At 41.9% G+C, this 14,781-nt stretch overlaps 1 protein-coding gene across 1 annotated transcript; it reads right to left on the bottom strand.

Annotated features, from left to right (window-relative positions):
- Positions 1–10,435: 10,435 nt before the first annotated feature.
- On the bottom strand, positions 10,436–13,915 carry helt (helt bHLH transcription factor). The gene is made up of 4 exons (XM_060843312.1): positions 13,889–13,915; positions 13,508–13,612; positions 13,259–13,355; positions 10,436–10,932 (listed from the first exon to the last, which is right to left on the bottom strand). Exons 1-4 carry the CDS (start codon positions 13,913–13,915, stop codon positions 10,436–10,438), a joined length of 726 nt encoding a protein of 241 aa, XP_060699295.1.
- Positions 13,916–14,781: the final 866 nt, after the last annotated feature.

Genomic DNA, 14,781 nt, shown 5'->3' with positions numbered 1-14,781 from the left:
CAGATCCTTAAAGGCAGCAGGACAGATTAATAGAGTAGTTAAGAAGGCATGTGGGACACACCTTTATCAGTCATAGCATAGATTGTAACAGCAAGGGTGTCATGATGAAGCTCTACAGTAACTTAACCCACAGCTGGAGTACCGTGCACAGTTCTGGTCACCACACTATAGAATGTGATTGCAATAGAGGGGGTGCAAAGGAGATTCACTCATAATGATGCCGGAGATGGAGTAGTTTAGCCATGAAGGGAGACTGAATAAGCTTGTGTTGTTTTCTTTGCAGCAGAAAAGTCTGAGAGGGGACCAGATTGAGGTGTACAATATAGTGAGGGGCATGGACAGCATGAATAGAAAGCAGCTCATCACCTTAGTTGAAGGTTCAATAACAAGGAGTAACAAGTCAATAATTTAAAACATAATTGAAAGTTGACAGGGAGGCAGTTTAGTGATAATTTGAGGAAATAGTTTAGGAAACCCAAAAGCTGCTAGGAATCCAAGAATGCCCTGCCTGGGAGGATAGTTGAGATGGGAAACTTTTAAAAAGTTCTTGGATACACACTTGAAATGTCATAAGATTCTTTGCACCTGGAATTGTTCTACAGATTGTAGGGTAGCTAACATAACCCCACTATTTAAAAAGGGAGGTAGAGAGAACACAAGGAATTGTAGATCAGTGAGTCTGATATCGGTAGTGGGGAAGATAGCATTGTCAAGGATTTAATAGTAGAGCATTTAGAAAACAGTAATAGAATCAGACACAGTCAGCATGGATTTACAAAAGGGGAATTGTACTTGACAAATCTACCAGAATTATTTGAGAAGGTAACTGGTGGAGTTGATCAGAGGAGCCAGTAGATGTGACACTAAACACAAAACTAAAAGAACTGCAGATGCTGGAAATCAGCAAAAAAAACAAATACAGAAATTGCTGAAAAAACTCAGCAGGTCTGACAGCATCTGTGGAGAGAAATCAGAGTTGATATTTTGGGTCCAGTGATCATTCGCCATAGATGTTGTGACGCCCACATCCCACAGATGAGTAAATTATTTTTAAAAACCCGCTGAAGCTTTTCCAGCAATTTTTGTTTTTGGTTTGGAGCCAGCAGGTGTGGTTTATTTGGGACTTCTGGGAGGTTTTTGACAAAGTCCAGCATAAGAGATTAATATGTTAACATAAAAGCTCATAGAGTTGGAATGGTATGTTGAGATGGTAGAAAACTGGTTAGCTGGCAGGAAACAAAGAGTACGGATAAATGGGTCTTTATCTGAATGGCAGGCAGTGACTAGTGAGGGTCCATAGGGATCAAAACTATTCACAATACCTGTGAATGATTTAATGAGTGAACTAAATGGAATATTGCAAAATTTACAAATGACACAAAGCTGGATGGAAGGGTGAGGTGTGAAAAGGATGCAGCGATGTTGCATTGTGATTTGGACAAACTGAGTGAGTGAGCAAATGCAAGGCAGATGCAGTATAACATGGACAAATATGCAGTTACACACTTTGCTCGCAAAAAGAAGAAGGCATATTATTATTTGAATAGCTGTAAGTTTAGAGAAGGGAGTATTCACTAAGACTTAGTATTCACCAGTTATTGAAAGGAAGCATGCAGGTGCAGCAGGCAGTAAAAAAGGCAAACTGTATATTCACCTTCACATATAGAGGGTTCATGTACAAAAATGAAAGTGTCTTGCTGAAATTATACAGAGCACTGGAATCTTCTTATCTGTTGAAGATATTTTTGCTATAGAGAAAGTACAAGTGAAAGATTGCCACATTGATTGGTGGGACAGCAGGACTAACATATGAGGAGATATTGAGGCAGTTAGGATTGTATTCAGTCGGGCTTTGGAGAATGAAATCTATGAAATTCTAACAAGACTAGACAGGTTAGATGCAGCAAGGCTGTTCCTGATCATGGAGAATTCCAGTACCAGGGTTATAATTGACCGATAAGATCCTTCTTAGGACTGAGATGAGATCCTGTAGAATTGCAATTTTACAGAACCTTATAGAAATATGTTGTTGCTTTGTGTAATTTTCAAATGGCTGCAAAGAATTCTTACCACATTGGAACATGTTCACAGTCATGAGAACAGACCATCTCCCTAGCTTCTCTCTACACACCTAGAGCCTTAGATCACAGGAGAATAGAGTCACTTCCTTCTGTGATATCCCAGTTTATCACAGTCAACCCTTGATTGGACTTAGGCTACATACTCCAGTTTACTGTGGAACTAATTCATTATTGATCCGTATGGACTTCCGTAAGGTGTTCAACAAGGTTCCCCATGGTAGACTGATTAGCAAGGTTAGATCACGTGGAATAGAGGGAGAGCTGGCTGTTTGGATATGAACTGACTTGAAGGTAGAAGACAGAGGGTGGTGGTGGAAGGCTGCTTTTCATGAGGCCTGTGACCAGGATGTGCCACAAGGATCAGAGCTGGGCCCACTGCTTTTCATCATTTATATAAATGATTTGGATGTGAACATGGTTAGTAAGTTTGTAGATGCCACCAAAATTGAATGTGTAGTTGAAGCGAAGAAAGTTACCTCAGAGTGCAATTCGATTTTGATCAGATGAGCCAATGTGCTGAGAATTGGCAGATGGAGTTTAATTTAGATAAGTGTGAGGTGCTGCATTTTGAAAAGGCAAATCAGGGTAGGACTTATACACTTAATGGTAATGTCCTGGAGAGCATTGCTGAACAAAGAGATCTTGAAGTGCAGGTTCATAATTCTTGAAAGTGGAGTTGCAAGTAGATAGGATAGTGAAGAAAGTGTTTGGTCTGCTTTCCTTTTACAGGAATTGGGAGGTCAGTTGCGGCTGTACAGGACTTTGATTAGGCTACTTTTGGAAATCTGGTCTCCCAGCTATAGGAAGGATGTTGTGAAACTTGTATTGGTTCAGAATGGATTTATATGGATGTTGCCAGGTTTGGAGGGCTTGACCTATAGGAAGAGGCTTATTAGATTGAAGCTATTTTCCTTGGAGTGGTAGATGCTGAGGTTCAACCTTATAGAGTTTTACACAATCATGAGGGGAAAGGATGGGGTGAGTAATCAAGGTCATTTTCCCAGTGTAGGGGAGTCCAGACCTAGAGGACATAAGTTTAAGGTGAGAAGGGAAAGATTTAAAAGGGACTTAGTGGACAAATGTTTTCCACAGAGGGTGGTGTGTGCATGGAATGAGCTGCCAGAGGAAGTAGTGGACACAGGTCCAATTACAAAATTTAAAAGGCATCTAGATAGGTAAATGAATAGGAAGGGTTTAGAGGGGTCTTTGCCTTTGTTTTACGTGTAATAATTTTGTTGGAGAGAATTTAGAACAGACCAGGTAATTCTCTTCACGATCTCACTTTGCTTTAAGTTAAATAAATAGTCCCTAAACACCTCATCAAAATCTTATAAAGGCATTGATAACATATGTAAGTAAACTGCTAGGTATGATTTTGAGCCAGACTCTTCAGAAGAGTCTTAAGTTTGATTCCTGGTTGGAGTTAGCTGACTGAACAAAGACCAGACAAAAAGGATCCTGTGTTTATCAATTATCAATTTAACAATTTGTGTTTATAGCAAAGTTCAGGACGGAAAGGTTTAGCTAAGGCATCCATTTTTAATTAATTTTTAATTCTTTTTCTGGGAAGTACGCACCTAGATTGTTGGATAAGGGCGCTCTTGAATTAAATATTAATGATGATGGCCCATCGTTGCTTAGACCTTCTCAGTTTTCTTCCATGAACAGGTTGATTATTTTGGGATTAGAGGACACCAGTTGCCCAATAACAATTTGCTGGCTGACCATTTTTTGATGATGAATACTTCATTAACAGTATTATGCAGAACATTTATAAGAATTGTAGTTTGGACAAAGTAGCTGAGAGCTATTGGTGCCCACTGCATTCATAATTTTAGGAAAGTTATTTGGAAGGAGGTAGATGAGGACTGTAACAATTAGCTCTTATGCACATACTGAGTTTATGTATATATTTGTTTCTGATGGTTGCTCTGTGGGATTCCTTTTTCCTTGGTACATACCTTTCTCCCTAACATTCTACCACAGAAAGATAAAGATATACAATCCCTCAACCCCTGAATTCTTGACCACCAGACTCCCAAAGCAACATTCTACTCAGAATTCAGTGATGGCAGAAGAGTCCAAAGAGGAAGATGGAAATGCTTTAGGGATAGCCTCGAAAGCATCCCTGAATATTCCCAGTGATGTTTTGGGTTTCCTGCTTGTAACTAACCAAAATGGAATAAATTATTTTTAAGGAAGGTACTGAACACTTAGATTAAGAGGAAAGCCATCTAGGATTGAAATGTGGAGGAATTCATTCATTCAGATGGTTGTGAAGTTTTCTACCCCAGTGGATTGTGGAGCCTTGGTCATCGAGTATATTTAGATTAGATTAGATTCCCTACAGGATGAAAACAGGCTCTTCATCCCAACAAATACACACCGACCTTCTGAGGAGTAACCCATCCAGACCCACTTCCCTCTGACTAATGCACTTAACACTGTGGGCAATTTAGCACGACCAATTCACCTGATCTGCACATCTTTGGATTGTGGGAGGAAACCGGAGCACTCTGAGGAAATCCACGCAGACAGTTGCCCAAAGTTGGAATTGAACTTTGGGACCCTGGTGCTGTGAAGCAGCAGTGCTAACCACTGAGTCACCATGCCACCCTAGAGTGATACTCAAGACTGATGAATTTCTAGACAACAATTACATAAGGGATGTGGGAGTTTTTTTTAAGGAGAATAGAATGGAGGTGCAGGATCGACTATGATTTATAATGCCAGAATAGTTGAGGGGATGAATGACCTACACCTATTCATATGTTTCCACATAGAATTCTGGCAGTTATATCCACTGAACCAATGTTTGCTGCTGAATAATCAGAGGTTCACCCATTATTTTAATATGGTGCGTGTGTCAGGTCAGTATCAATAGTAACCCTAGTCAAAAGTGTGGTGCTGGAAAAGCACAGCAGGTCAGGCAGCACCCAAGGAGCAGGAGAATCAGGAATTCCTGATGAAGGACTTATGCCAAAACATTGATTCTCCTGCTCTGCAGATGCTTACTGACCTGTTGTGCTTTTCCAGCATCACACTCTCAACTCTGACCTCCAGCATCTGCAGTCCTCACTTTCTCCTCAACAGTAACCCTATACATATTATCTCCATTGCCATTCTTGTGCTGAAGTTGCCAATTCTCAGACCCAAATATTCAGAATGGTCAATTACGTGTGAAGTACAAAATGCTGTGTTACAGGTATTTGAAAGTAAGTGACAAAGGAAACAGCACAAGAAACCACCTTCAGAAATAAAAGGAGAAAGGAAAAAAAAAACAAGAAGACAGGAACTTTTGTCATGCCCATTGTTAGCATTCTATATAGAGTATATCAAACAAAAATAAGTTACTTATCTTACAAATTAAATTTATACTTAACTTGTGAAACATATTTATTTCTGCATTATTTACTTAAGCGCAGGGAAATCACACATTTCTGATGGATTTGGCTATATTGGGGTCAACTGGCTAATTGGAATGTGACTGTAAAACGCAGTGTAGAATAAAGAATGTTTACAAATCAATCTTTTCGGAATAGGAAGGGCTCAACTTAGAAAGAAAAGACTGTTAAACAGACCATAATCCATAAACTATTTTTCTTGATATTTCTTATGAATGAATATTACAATGAAAATGTAATGGAGATTTTGTGAGGTCATACCCATGCTCAATGCATGCCTATATTTAAGCTAAAACCCTAAGTCATTTAATTATTAGAACTGTAAATATATCATTGATTCAAATACATCTGAGTACCAGTAATATCTGTGCAATGCAATTTACAAGTTTAAAACTTGATCTGCTGATTTCCACATCTTCTAATTTGTTCATAGAATGCAAATATTGCTGGCTGGGCAGGCATTTATTGCCCTTTGAAATGAATAGCTTGCTAGGTTCTTTCAGAGTGTAGTTAAGAATCAACCATGTATTGGGTCTGGAGTGACATGAGGATGGCAGATTTCCTTCCCCAAAGGAGTTTAACAAACCAGATGAGTATTTATTACAATCACCAGTGGTCACATTAGACTGGTTTTTAATTCCAGGTTTTTACAATTGAATTTGGACTTCACCATCTTCCATGGTGGGATTATGAACCCATTTCCCCAGAATCATAGCCTGGAATTCTGGAATACTTGTCCAATGAGATTACCACTATGTCACAACCTCCCTCTATATTAGTCATGAAAGGTCATAGTCATATGAATGATTAGTTGCTAACAATGTTTAACTAGTTACTATCTCAAAAACGAATCATTAATCTGATGAGTAACACTGGTTATGATGCACACGTGATTGGTCTTTATAATAACAAGTTTCATTCCAATGATTGATCTGGTCAAGCATTTATATTAATGGTCTGCAACCTGTTGACAGGCTCTGATCACCTCTGGGCACATTCGCTGATGCCAAAGAACAAGCAGATCCTGGGGTGACTACCTCCAGTGCCTTGATGCAGCTACTGACTATGCTTTTACTTAGTGGCCAGTTTGACTGTCCATTCAATGGTTTCGTTGGAAGCCAAGTAGAGAAGTGAAGTGCCTCTCAGAACTGATATCCTTTCCAGGCAGGTTGATATGGTGTGTGCCATGGTTTGAGACTCATGGTCTCCCTTACACAGTCATCCCTTACCTTCCAATTCCACTTGTGGAGCGTTGTCCGTGTCCTGTACAGGCTCTGTTGAACCCTGTCCATTGTCTTTCAGTGAAATCACAAACTCTGCAAAGCTTGTTGCAGTCAGCATTGTTTCATTTTAGAGCATATGTCCCATGATTCAGTCCAGTTGGAGAATTGGCTGTGTTAATAAGAGCCACTGTTTCCCAGACAGCCAGTGGGTGCAAAACATTTTCTTAATGGATTTTGTCAACCTTTGCAAATGAGAAGATTGGTGCTACTCATATTTTTCATTCCAAGAAGCAGGATGATATCATAGCAACTTGTAAGAGGTAAAATATGAATTACACCGGATGTCCTTATTTGGATTGAATCTCGGTGTTTCTGCCTGCATTGCATTGTTCCATCCTTTGAGAAGGGCTGAGGTCAAAGGGAGCATTATCTGATTCTTATACTGTAAAACTACCTTGGCTTTTATTTGCTTTATGTATATAGTTTGCACATTTGGCTGAGACTTTATCTTATTCTCTTTTTAGCCTTTGTCTCTCGACTCCAAGCTTTTTTATATATACTCTAGTGTTAGGCCAAATATTAATTGTATTGTTCCTGTATAGAATCAAGACTGAATTATTTTTCTTCAATAAATGTTAATCTATCAGATGTGCTATAAGAAATTAACGTTGCAAAAACCTGACTTTTCATATATTTTTAAAATATTCCAACATTTGTCAAGAGAAATGTTGTCATTCATTTCTGTTGTGGTATTTTGCTTTTTAGTTTGCACTAAACTACTAGCTCCATTCTAACAATGGTTAAACCCAGTTAAATATGAAATCATGATTTCACAATGGATTAGCAGGGCTTGTTTTTTTTTTGGAAAAATTACTTTCGTGCTAATGTACTTAGTGTAAATGTCAGGTTTTGTGCTTTCCAGATGAAACTGATTTCAGAGCTTAAACAATGAAAGTTAGCAATCAGAAACCATAAACCTGGCTTTAGCCATTGAGCTGGCTTTATTAAATTCACGACCGCAAACTGGAATGGAAGTGTTGATATATTTCGGGCGAGGATTAGACTCACTCGGACTTGTGAAATTCGCAACGTCGTGCCCTAACCATGACATTTTAATAACATTCAAACTTATTTAATAAAGGCTTCAATGCTTCCCACCTTCAAAACAAAGAACTTAATAAAGTCAAGATAAAACCGCGAAAAAAAACATCTTTGGTGGGGACTATTTAAAGATTTGTAAACATTTCTTCACAGATGTGGGTAAGCCAGTGAGCTGAGTTTTTGAAATACTGCAGTCCATTTTGGTGTAGGCACACTCTGCTGTGGGAAGGAAATTCCAGGTTTCTCAAGTCAGGATGGTGTGCGGGTTGGAAAGGAGATTGCAGGTGGTGGTGTTCCGGAGAACGAGATCGCTAAGTACAGTGTTGAGCAAACATCTCTTTTGCATGACTTTTCCTCCTAAATGGTAGAGCTCATACTGGCATCCGGGATTCTGGGCTCGCATCAGTCACCAATGGGAGATGAGTGCCGAGAGCGCTCATCGCACTACCTTCATATCGCAAAGTTAGATACAAGGGACTGCAGTAAACGTTATCCAATTGTGCTGCGCCTGATATTGTGAATACGATTAGGGGTTCGGCGTATCCCCCATCACTGGTTCATGTGCAATGTTGTCCACCAGCGCTGAGTGAGTGTGAGAGCGCAGCGCCTGGCTGTTTAAATCCCGGCATTGTTCAGCGTTGGGATAGATGCACTTTTCAGGAACAGACAGTCAGAAACGGATTTCAGGCCACTTCTCAAAGTTGCAGTTCAGATGTTGAATCAGAACTCGGTGCAAGAAGAAATCAAACTTTACACCAGTGGCTGAACAAAATTTGCAAAGAAAGCTTACGTTTTTTTTTAACAATACTTTGTCCAAACAAGCTCTCAAAAATCAACGAACACGTGCAAAGAATATGAAGCCCTCCCTTGATACAATTGACATTGAAATTCTCACCGAAATACTCTAAGTTATTTGTTATCAGGATAGATATTAGTACGTACAATATCCAGGAGATACTCCCCGCCCCTGATGATGTGAACCAGATATTTGAGGCACAACACTTGTTTTAGTTATTAAAAGGGCGAGGCGTTAGTGAAGAAAGCATCAGTTAGTGTTACTTCAAGGAAGACACTGCTACAGGCAAGTCAAGGTAAGGATCAAAATGAATATACTGACATTCCCCTGCCAATATTGAATTCAATTATGAAGTGCGTTTTGGTTTGGGTACCACTGATGAATGGTTAGTTGCCCGAAATTAGATTAGATTCCCTACAGCGTGGAAACAGGCCCTTCGGCCCAACCAGTCCACACCTACCCTCTGAAGAGTGACCCACTTCCCCTCTGACTAATGTACCTAACACTGTGGGCAACATAGCATGGCCACTTCACCTGACCTGCACATCTTTAGACTGTGGGAGGAAACCGAAGCACCCGGAGGAACCCAGAGGCTGGAATCGAACCTGGGACCCTAGTGCTGTGAGGCAGCAGTGCTAACCACTGAGCCACCGTGCGCCAAACGTGATGGAAGATGTTTTATTTCTGCGTCATAACTCTTTCGGCAGCCGATGCTGTTAGTTCTCCTTTATTATGGAGTTGGTTCTATTCATGTTTTCTATCAAAGGATGTAAACAAGAGCGCCCTCCCCACTAAATACGCACTGGAGTTTAGCCATTTCTTCATACGCACAGAAGCTATTGTTTGCATAGTTTGCTTTGGTGTAAACCATTTAAATTGAGAACACTTGAGGACTGAGCTAATTACTTTCGGTGTGATCGTCGGTTTGTTCAAGCTGGAGGAAAACTATCTCAATTCGTGCAGCAGCCCAACGCGCCTTCCATGTGGAGGGCTGCAGGAGATGGAGGAGAGCAGGGACCTGGTGATTGGCAACAAGTCCCTTAAAAGATCATGCAGGTGGCGACAGACCTGTATCATTGTTATTTCCGGACACTTGTTTTGACAATAAAATCTGAAAATGTGTTGCTGGAAAAGCGCAGCAGGTCAGGCAGCATCCAAGGAGCAGGAGAATCGACGTTTCGGGCATGAGCCCTTCTTCAGGAATCCTGCTCCTGCTCCTTGGATGCTGCCTGACCTGCTGCGCTTTTCCAGCAACACATTTTCAGCTCTGATCTCCAGTATCTGCAGACCTCACTTTCTCCTCCTTGACTATAAAATGGTCACCGCGCCAAAATAAATCAATCAGACAAGACAACTGGAAGAATAAAACGACATTGTTACTGTTTTGGCATGCCTTTAGTGAACCCTGTTTTAATGTAGGTGTATATTTAGGGCGAGGGTTTCTCATCCTCAAATTTAAAACAACGGAACTAAAAATATATTTCAGGTTATAGGTCCTGTTTAAAGGGTGACGCAATCCTAATTTCAAATGAAGCAAGAAATACATTTTTACCAACAAAATCTAAATGATAGAGACATGACACACCGAATATACAGTATATTCTGAATGGATATAGGATTGTTACATGACTAGAAATTGGAGACAGCGTAGCTGTCAAAACCCCACATAAAACCCAATTGACTTCAATGGCGTGTCACAAGTCGACAGAACCAATCCCTGAAGTTAAAGGGCTAGCCCCAGTTGCTCTGTGGTTGCCACGGAATAGGTCTAACGGGTTCTAACTGAGATTTACAGCTTTACAGAGATCTGCAGCGCTTTCCCAAAATCCTTTATAAGTTTGTGTGCTGGGAGTTGTGCAGGCTGAAAGTATTGGTGTGAGAATGTCCTATCAAGTTAATGTAATGGCGATCAAGGCTTTGCACGGAGTGCAGGAAGTTGTGTTGCTGCCCTGTTGCGTTTGCAATGGGCACCGCCCGCGAGCTCGGGATAAACGGGAGCCCGGGACTCCGTGCCGAGCTGTGCCAGTGCAATGGCTGTGTTCTTGCCACCCCGGCCCCTTGTTGCAATAGCGATTCGTTTAAACGCGAGTTAGTAAACTCTGAGACGGGGTGGAACTGGTAGGAGTATTCTGGCTCGTGAGTGGAGACGGGCCCGAAGATGGGGTCGGCGCATTGGCGAGCCTTGGACTGGAGGAAGGCAAGGATTCGGGCGTATGTGGTGTCTTTGGTCTCCAAGCGCTCCACCGTCGTTAAATAGTGAACGAGGTTCTTCATACACTCGTGATAGCCAGCGTGGAAATAATTCGCGAACTCTGTTAATAACTCGCCTGAGAAAGAAATGAAAAAAAACACTTTTGTTCATGCTGCGTGTTAATTTCTTTAGTATTTGTTGAAAGCATCAGGCAATTTTGATCACCCTCAGTGCAGTCAGAGAAACACACCACCACTGTTTAAGAAGGGTGGTAAGGACAAGCCAGGGAACTATAGACCAGTGAGCCTGACTTCGGTGGTGGGCAAGTTGTTGGAGGGAATCCTGAGGGACAGGATGTACATGTATTTGGAAAGGCAAGGACTGATTCCCGATGGTCAAAATGGCTTTGTGCGTGGGAAATCATGTCTCACAAACTTGATTGAGTTTTTTGATGAAGTAACAAAGAAGATTGATGAGGGCAGAGCAGTAGATGTGGATCTATATGGACTTCAGTAAGGCGTTCGACAAGGTTCCCCATGGGAGACTGATTAGCAAAGTTAGATCTCATGGAATACAGGGAGAACCAGCCATTTGGATACAGAACTGGCTCAAAGGTAGAAGACAGAGGGTGGTGGTGGAGAGTTGTTTTTCAGACTGGAGCCCTGTGACCAGTGGAGTGCCACAAGGATTGGTGCTGGGCCCTCTACGTTTTGTCATTTACATAAATGATTTGGATGCGAGCATAAGAGGTACAGTTAGTAAGTTTGCAGATGACACCAAAGTTGGAGGTGTAGTGGACAGCGAAGAGGGTTACCTCAGATTACAACAGGATCTTGACCAGATGGGCCAATGGGCTGAGAAGTGACAGATGGAGTTTAATTCAGCTAAATGCAAGGTGCTGCATTTTGGGAAAGCAAATCTTAGCAGGACTTATACACTTAATGGTAAGGTCCTAGGGAGTGTTGCTGAACAAACAGACCTTGGAGTGCAGGTTCATAGCTCCTTGAAAGTGGAGTCGCAGGTAGATAGGACAGTGAAGAAGGCATTTGGTATGTTTTCCTTTATTGGTCAGAGTATTGAGTACAGGAGTTGGGAGGTTATGTTGTGGCTGTACAGGACATTGGTTAGGCCACTGTTGGAATATTGCATGCAATTCTGGTCTCCTTCCTATCGGAAAGATGTTGTGAAACTCGAAAGGGTTCAGAAAAGATTTACAAGGATCTTGCCAGGGTTGGAGGATCTGAGCTACAGGGAGAGGCTGAACAGGCTGGGGCTGTTTTCCCTGGAGCGTCAGAGGCTGAGGGGTGACCTTATAGAGATTTACAAAACTATGAGGGGCATGGATAGGATAAATAGGCAAAGTCTTTTCCCTGGGGTCAGAGAGACCAGAACTAGAGGGCATAGGTTTAGGGTGAGAGGGGAAAGATATAAAAGAGACCTAAGGGGCAACTTTTTCACGCAGAGGGTGGTACGTGTATGGAATTAGCTGCCAGAGGATATGGTGGAGACTGGTACAATTGCAACATTTAAGAGGCATTTGGATAGGTATATGATTAGGAAGGGTTTGAAGGGATATGGACCGGGTGCTGGCAGGTGGGACTAGATTGGGTCGGGATATCTGGTCGGCATGGACGGGTTGGACTGAAGGGTCTGTTTCCATGCTGTACATCTCTATGACTCTATGACTCTACGACATTATTAGACAGGGCTTTAGGAATGTGTATGCCTATTTAAAAAATCTTTTTCTTGTAAAAGGAAACTCAATTTTCCTGTGGGTGGTTGCAAATATATAATCAATTCATTTCTGGGCTACATTTTATGGTTAATATTTCCACTCGAATTTTCTGCTAGATGAAACCGCCTTCTAATACACAATTTGCAAATACCAGAAATGAAGTGGAACGCTCAGTTGCAGGTACATTTATCCAAACTGGAGATGTGCAGTGGTGGTCACTGTGAGTGAGCTGGGGAATTAATAAAAAGGCAGAGATGGCGAGTTCCACTTTTTCAATGGGAAATCTTTATGAAACTGATCCGAGAGTCAACGCCCATTAAAGCGTTTTATTTTAAAACCTCTAATAAATCCAATAATTCGGGTACATGTGTGCGTAACCAGTCCAGGGGCGCCACTTCGAACAAATGTCGGCCTGAAGCTTCACTAAGAAATAAAATGTAAAATTCAAATTTCTTCAATGTGGCTTTCTTTTGTCCAAAAGGCAAACAGTAAACGCGGTATGTATTATTTCTGTTTTATTTTGAAGTGAACATTCAGCGTTTATCTTTTATAGCTAACTGCGTTGGCAAGTGAGACTTTTTATGCTTTGTAAGCTTTTCACCAACGTTTACGCTCTAGCACTTTCATATTCCCTCAACTTAAAGTGTGATAAGTTTTGAAATAAATTTACTTCCCAATGTTTGTTTTTTTTAAAGAGAAAGGAGGTGGTTGTGGTTTGTGTCCGTACCTTTCTCTCTCCCTCTGGCGAGGTCAGCTGAGTGCAGGGCCCTTAAATACTGAACAGTCATCTCCAGAATCTCGGCCTTTTCCAGTTTGCCCGTGCCCTGAAAAGAGAAGATTCAACAATTCAGTAGCTGCAGGTAAGCCAGAGAAAGGCTGGTCCCAGTCCGCTCAGAAGACCACGTCCCTGGTTGGAATTATACACTAGTTTATTCTTCAGACAAAGCGCTCACGTGTGGAAAGTGTCAGACAGTACCTGCTTCGCTAGCGCCATTGGAATGGTTTTGCCAAGTTCGTTCAGACAGCGATTGATCCGATCTCTGCGCCTTTTCTCAATGACTTTGTGGGACACTGGAGCAGCCTGAGGATTAATAACAACAACAGAAAATAATACAGGAGGAGAGAGGGCGGGGGAAATGGGAATGGACATTGAGCACACCCCCTGGATGCGATCCACTCCTGTTGGAAGATGCACTGATTTCAGTGCACTTTACTGGAAACAATAATAAAAAAACATTTTGTGAAGTAGTTTCAGGAGAGAAGACAAACGCGGGGCTGTATTGTAATTTGACAATATCAGCAGATAATGCGGGAGAGAGTAGAGTGCACAGACTTAAAAAGCTGACGGTTCTCTTACCTTGCGCTCTTTCGCTTTGGAGGACATCTTCAGACAAAAGAGGGAAAGTGAGCAATTAGCAGGCAAACTTAGCGCGGGTGTGCTTTCTGCAGCCACATAAAACGCGACTGTGCTGCTCCCAAGGCTGTAAGTGGCTCTTTATAAAGCGATCATTAAGGGGACCAGTGCATTCATCGCCAGGATTAGAGAGCCGGGGGCACTGGGGACTAGATGGTTAAAGAGGTGGCAGAATCTGGGGTGAAGTCCTATAGACCGGGGTTAGCAGGGGGCAGGCCGGCTTTGTTCATCCACGTGGCTCTTCAAAAGACACGTGATCGCTTCCCGAATAATTTTGCATAGTAATAAAACGGCGGGAAATGTGAACTAAGGCTGGTGTCTGTCCTGATCCATCAGGACGCAGTGCGCACAAGAAAAGAAGAAAGGGGAAACAGGCACACACACACAAAACCTTCTCTTTCTCCCTGTCCCACCCCCTCCCTCCTCCCTTTCGATTTCGCCTGTTTACAAAACTCCAGCGAGCGATCCCAGCCCTCAAGCATGTCCGGAGTCATTAAAGTAATTAAGTAAGCCTTTAATAGGCTGTTCCGCGAGTTCAAGGGAAAGGGAAGGCTCGCGTTTGTTCTCACACGACTTGGTGACACATCCATTTTATGGGAGATGGCAAGCTTTTGTTTCCACTCATTATTTATTGGAGACCTCGGCAGGTGTGGGACTGAGACTGGCACACGAACTTTGCCTGCTTCAAAACCAGCCCCAGCAGAGTTTGGCACACGAGACTACCCACCACTGGATTCGATTTGGTGGGTTCAATTTGTAGCCTATTATCCTATAAGAAAATGTCTATTGAAACGAATGAATAGTTTCGTTGGCCTAAATTTTAATAATGGGAGATC

Source organism: Hemiscyllium ocellatum, chromosome 2 (assembly GCF_020745735.1).
Source record: "Hemiscyllium ocellatum isolate sHemOce1 chromosome 2, sHemOce1.pat.X.cur, whole genome shotgun sequence".
In the NCBI taxonomy this organism is placed as follows: domain Eukaryota; kingdom Metazoa; phylum Chordata; class Chondrichthyes; order Orectolobiformes; family Hemiscylliidae; genus Hemiscyllium; species Hemiscyllium ocellatum.
The sequence above is the reverse complement of the archived record's forward strand: the minus strand, read 5'-3'. Positions and strand labels throughout refer to the sequence as shown.

Coding starts and splice junctions, on each gene's coding strand:
- helt (XM_060843312.1), bottom strand. CDS start 13,915: ATGTCCTCCAAAGCGAAAGAGCGCAAG. Junction 13,356..13,507: donor CAATGGCGCTAGCGAAGCAG/GTACTGTCTGAC, acceptor TTCTCTTTTCAG/GGCACGGGCAAACTGGAAAA. Junction 10,933..13,258: donor CGCCAGAGGGAGAGAGAAAG/GTACGGACACAA, acceptor TTTCTTTCTCAG/GCGAGTTATTAACAGAGTTC.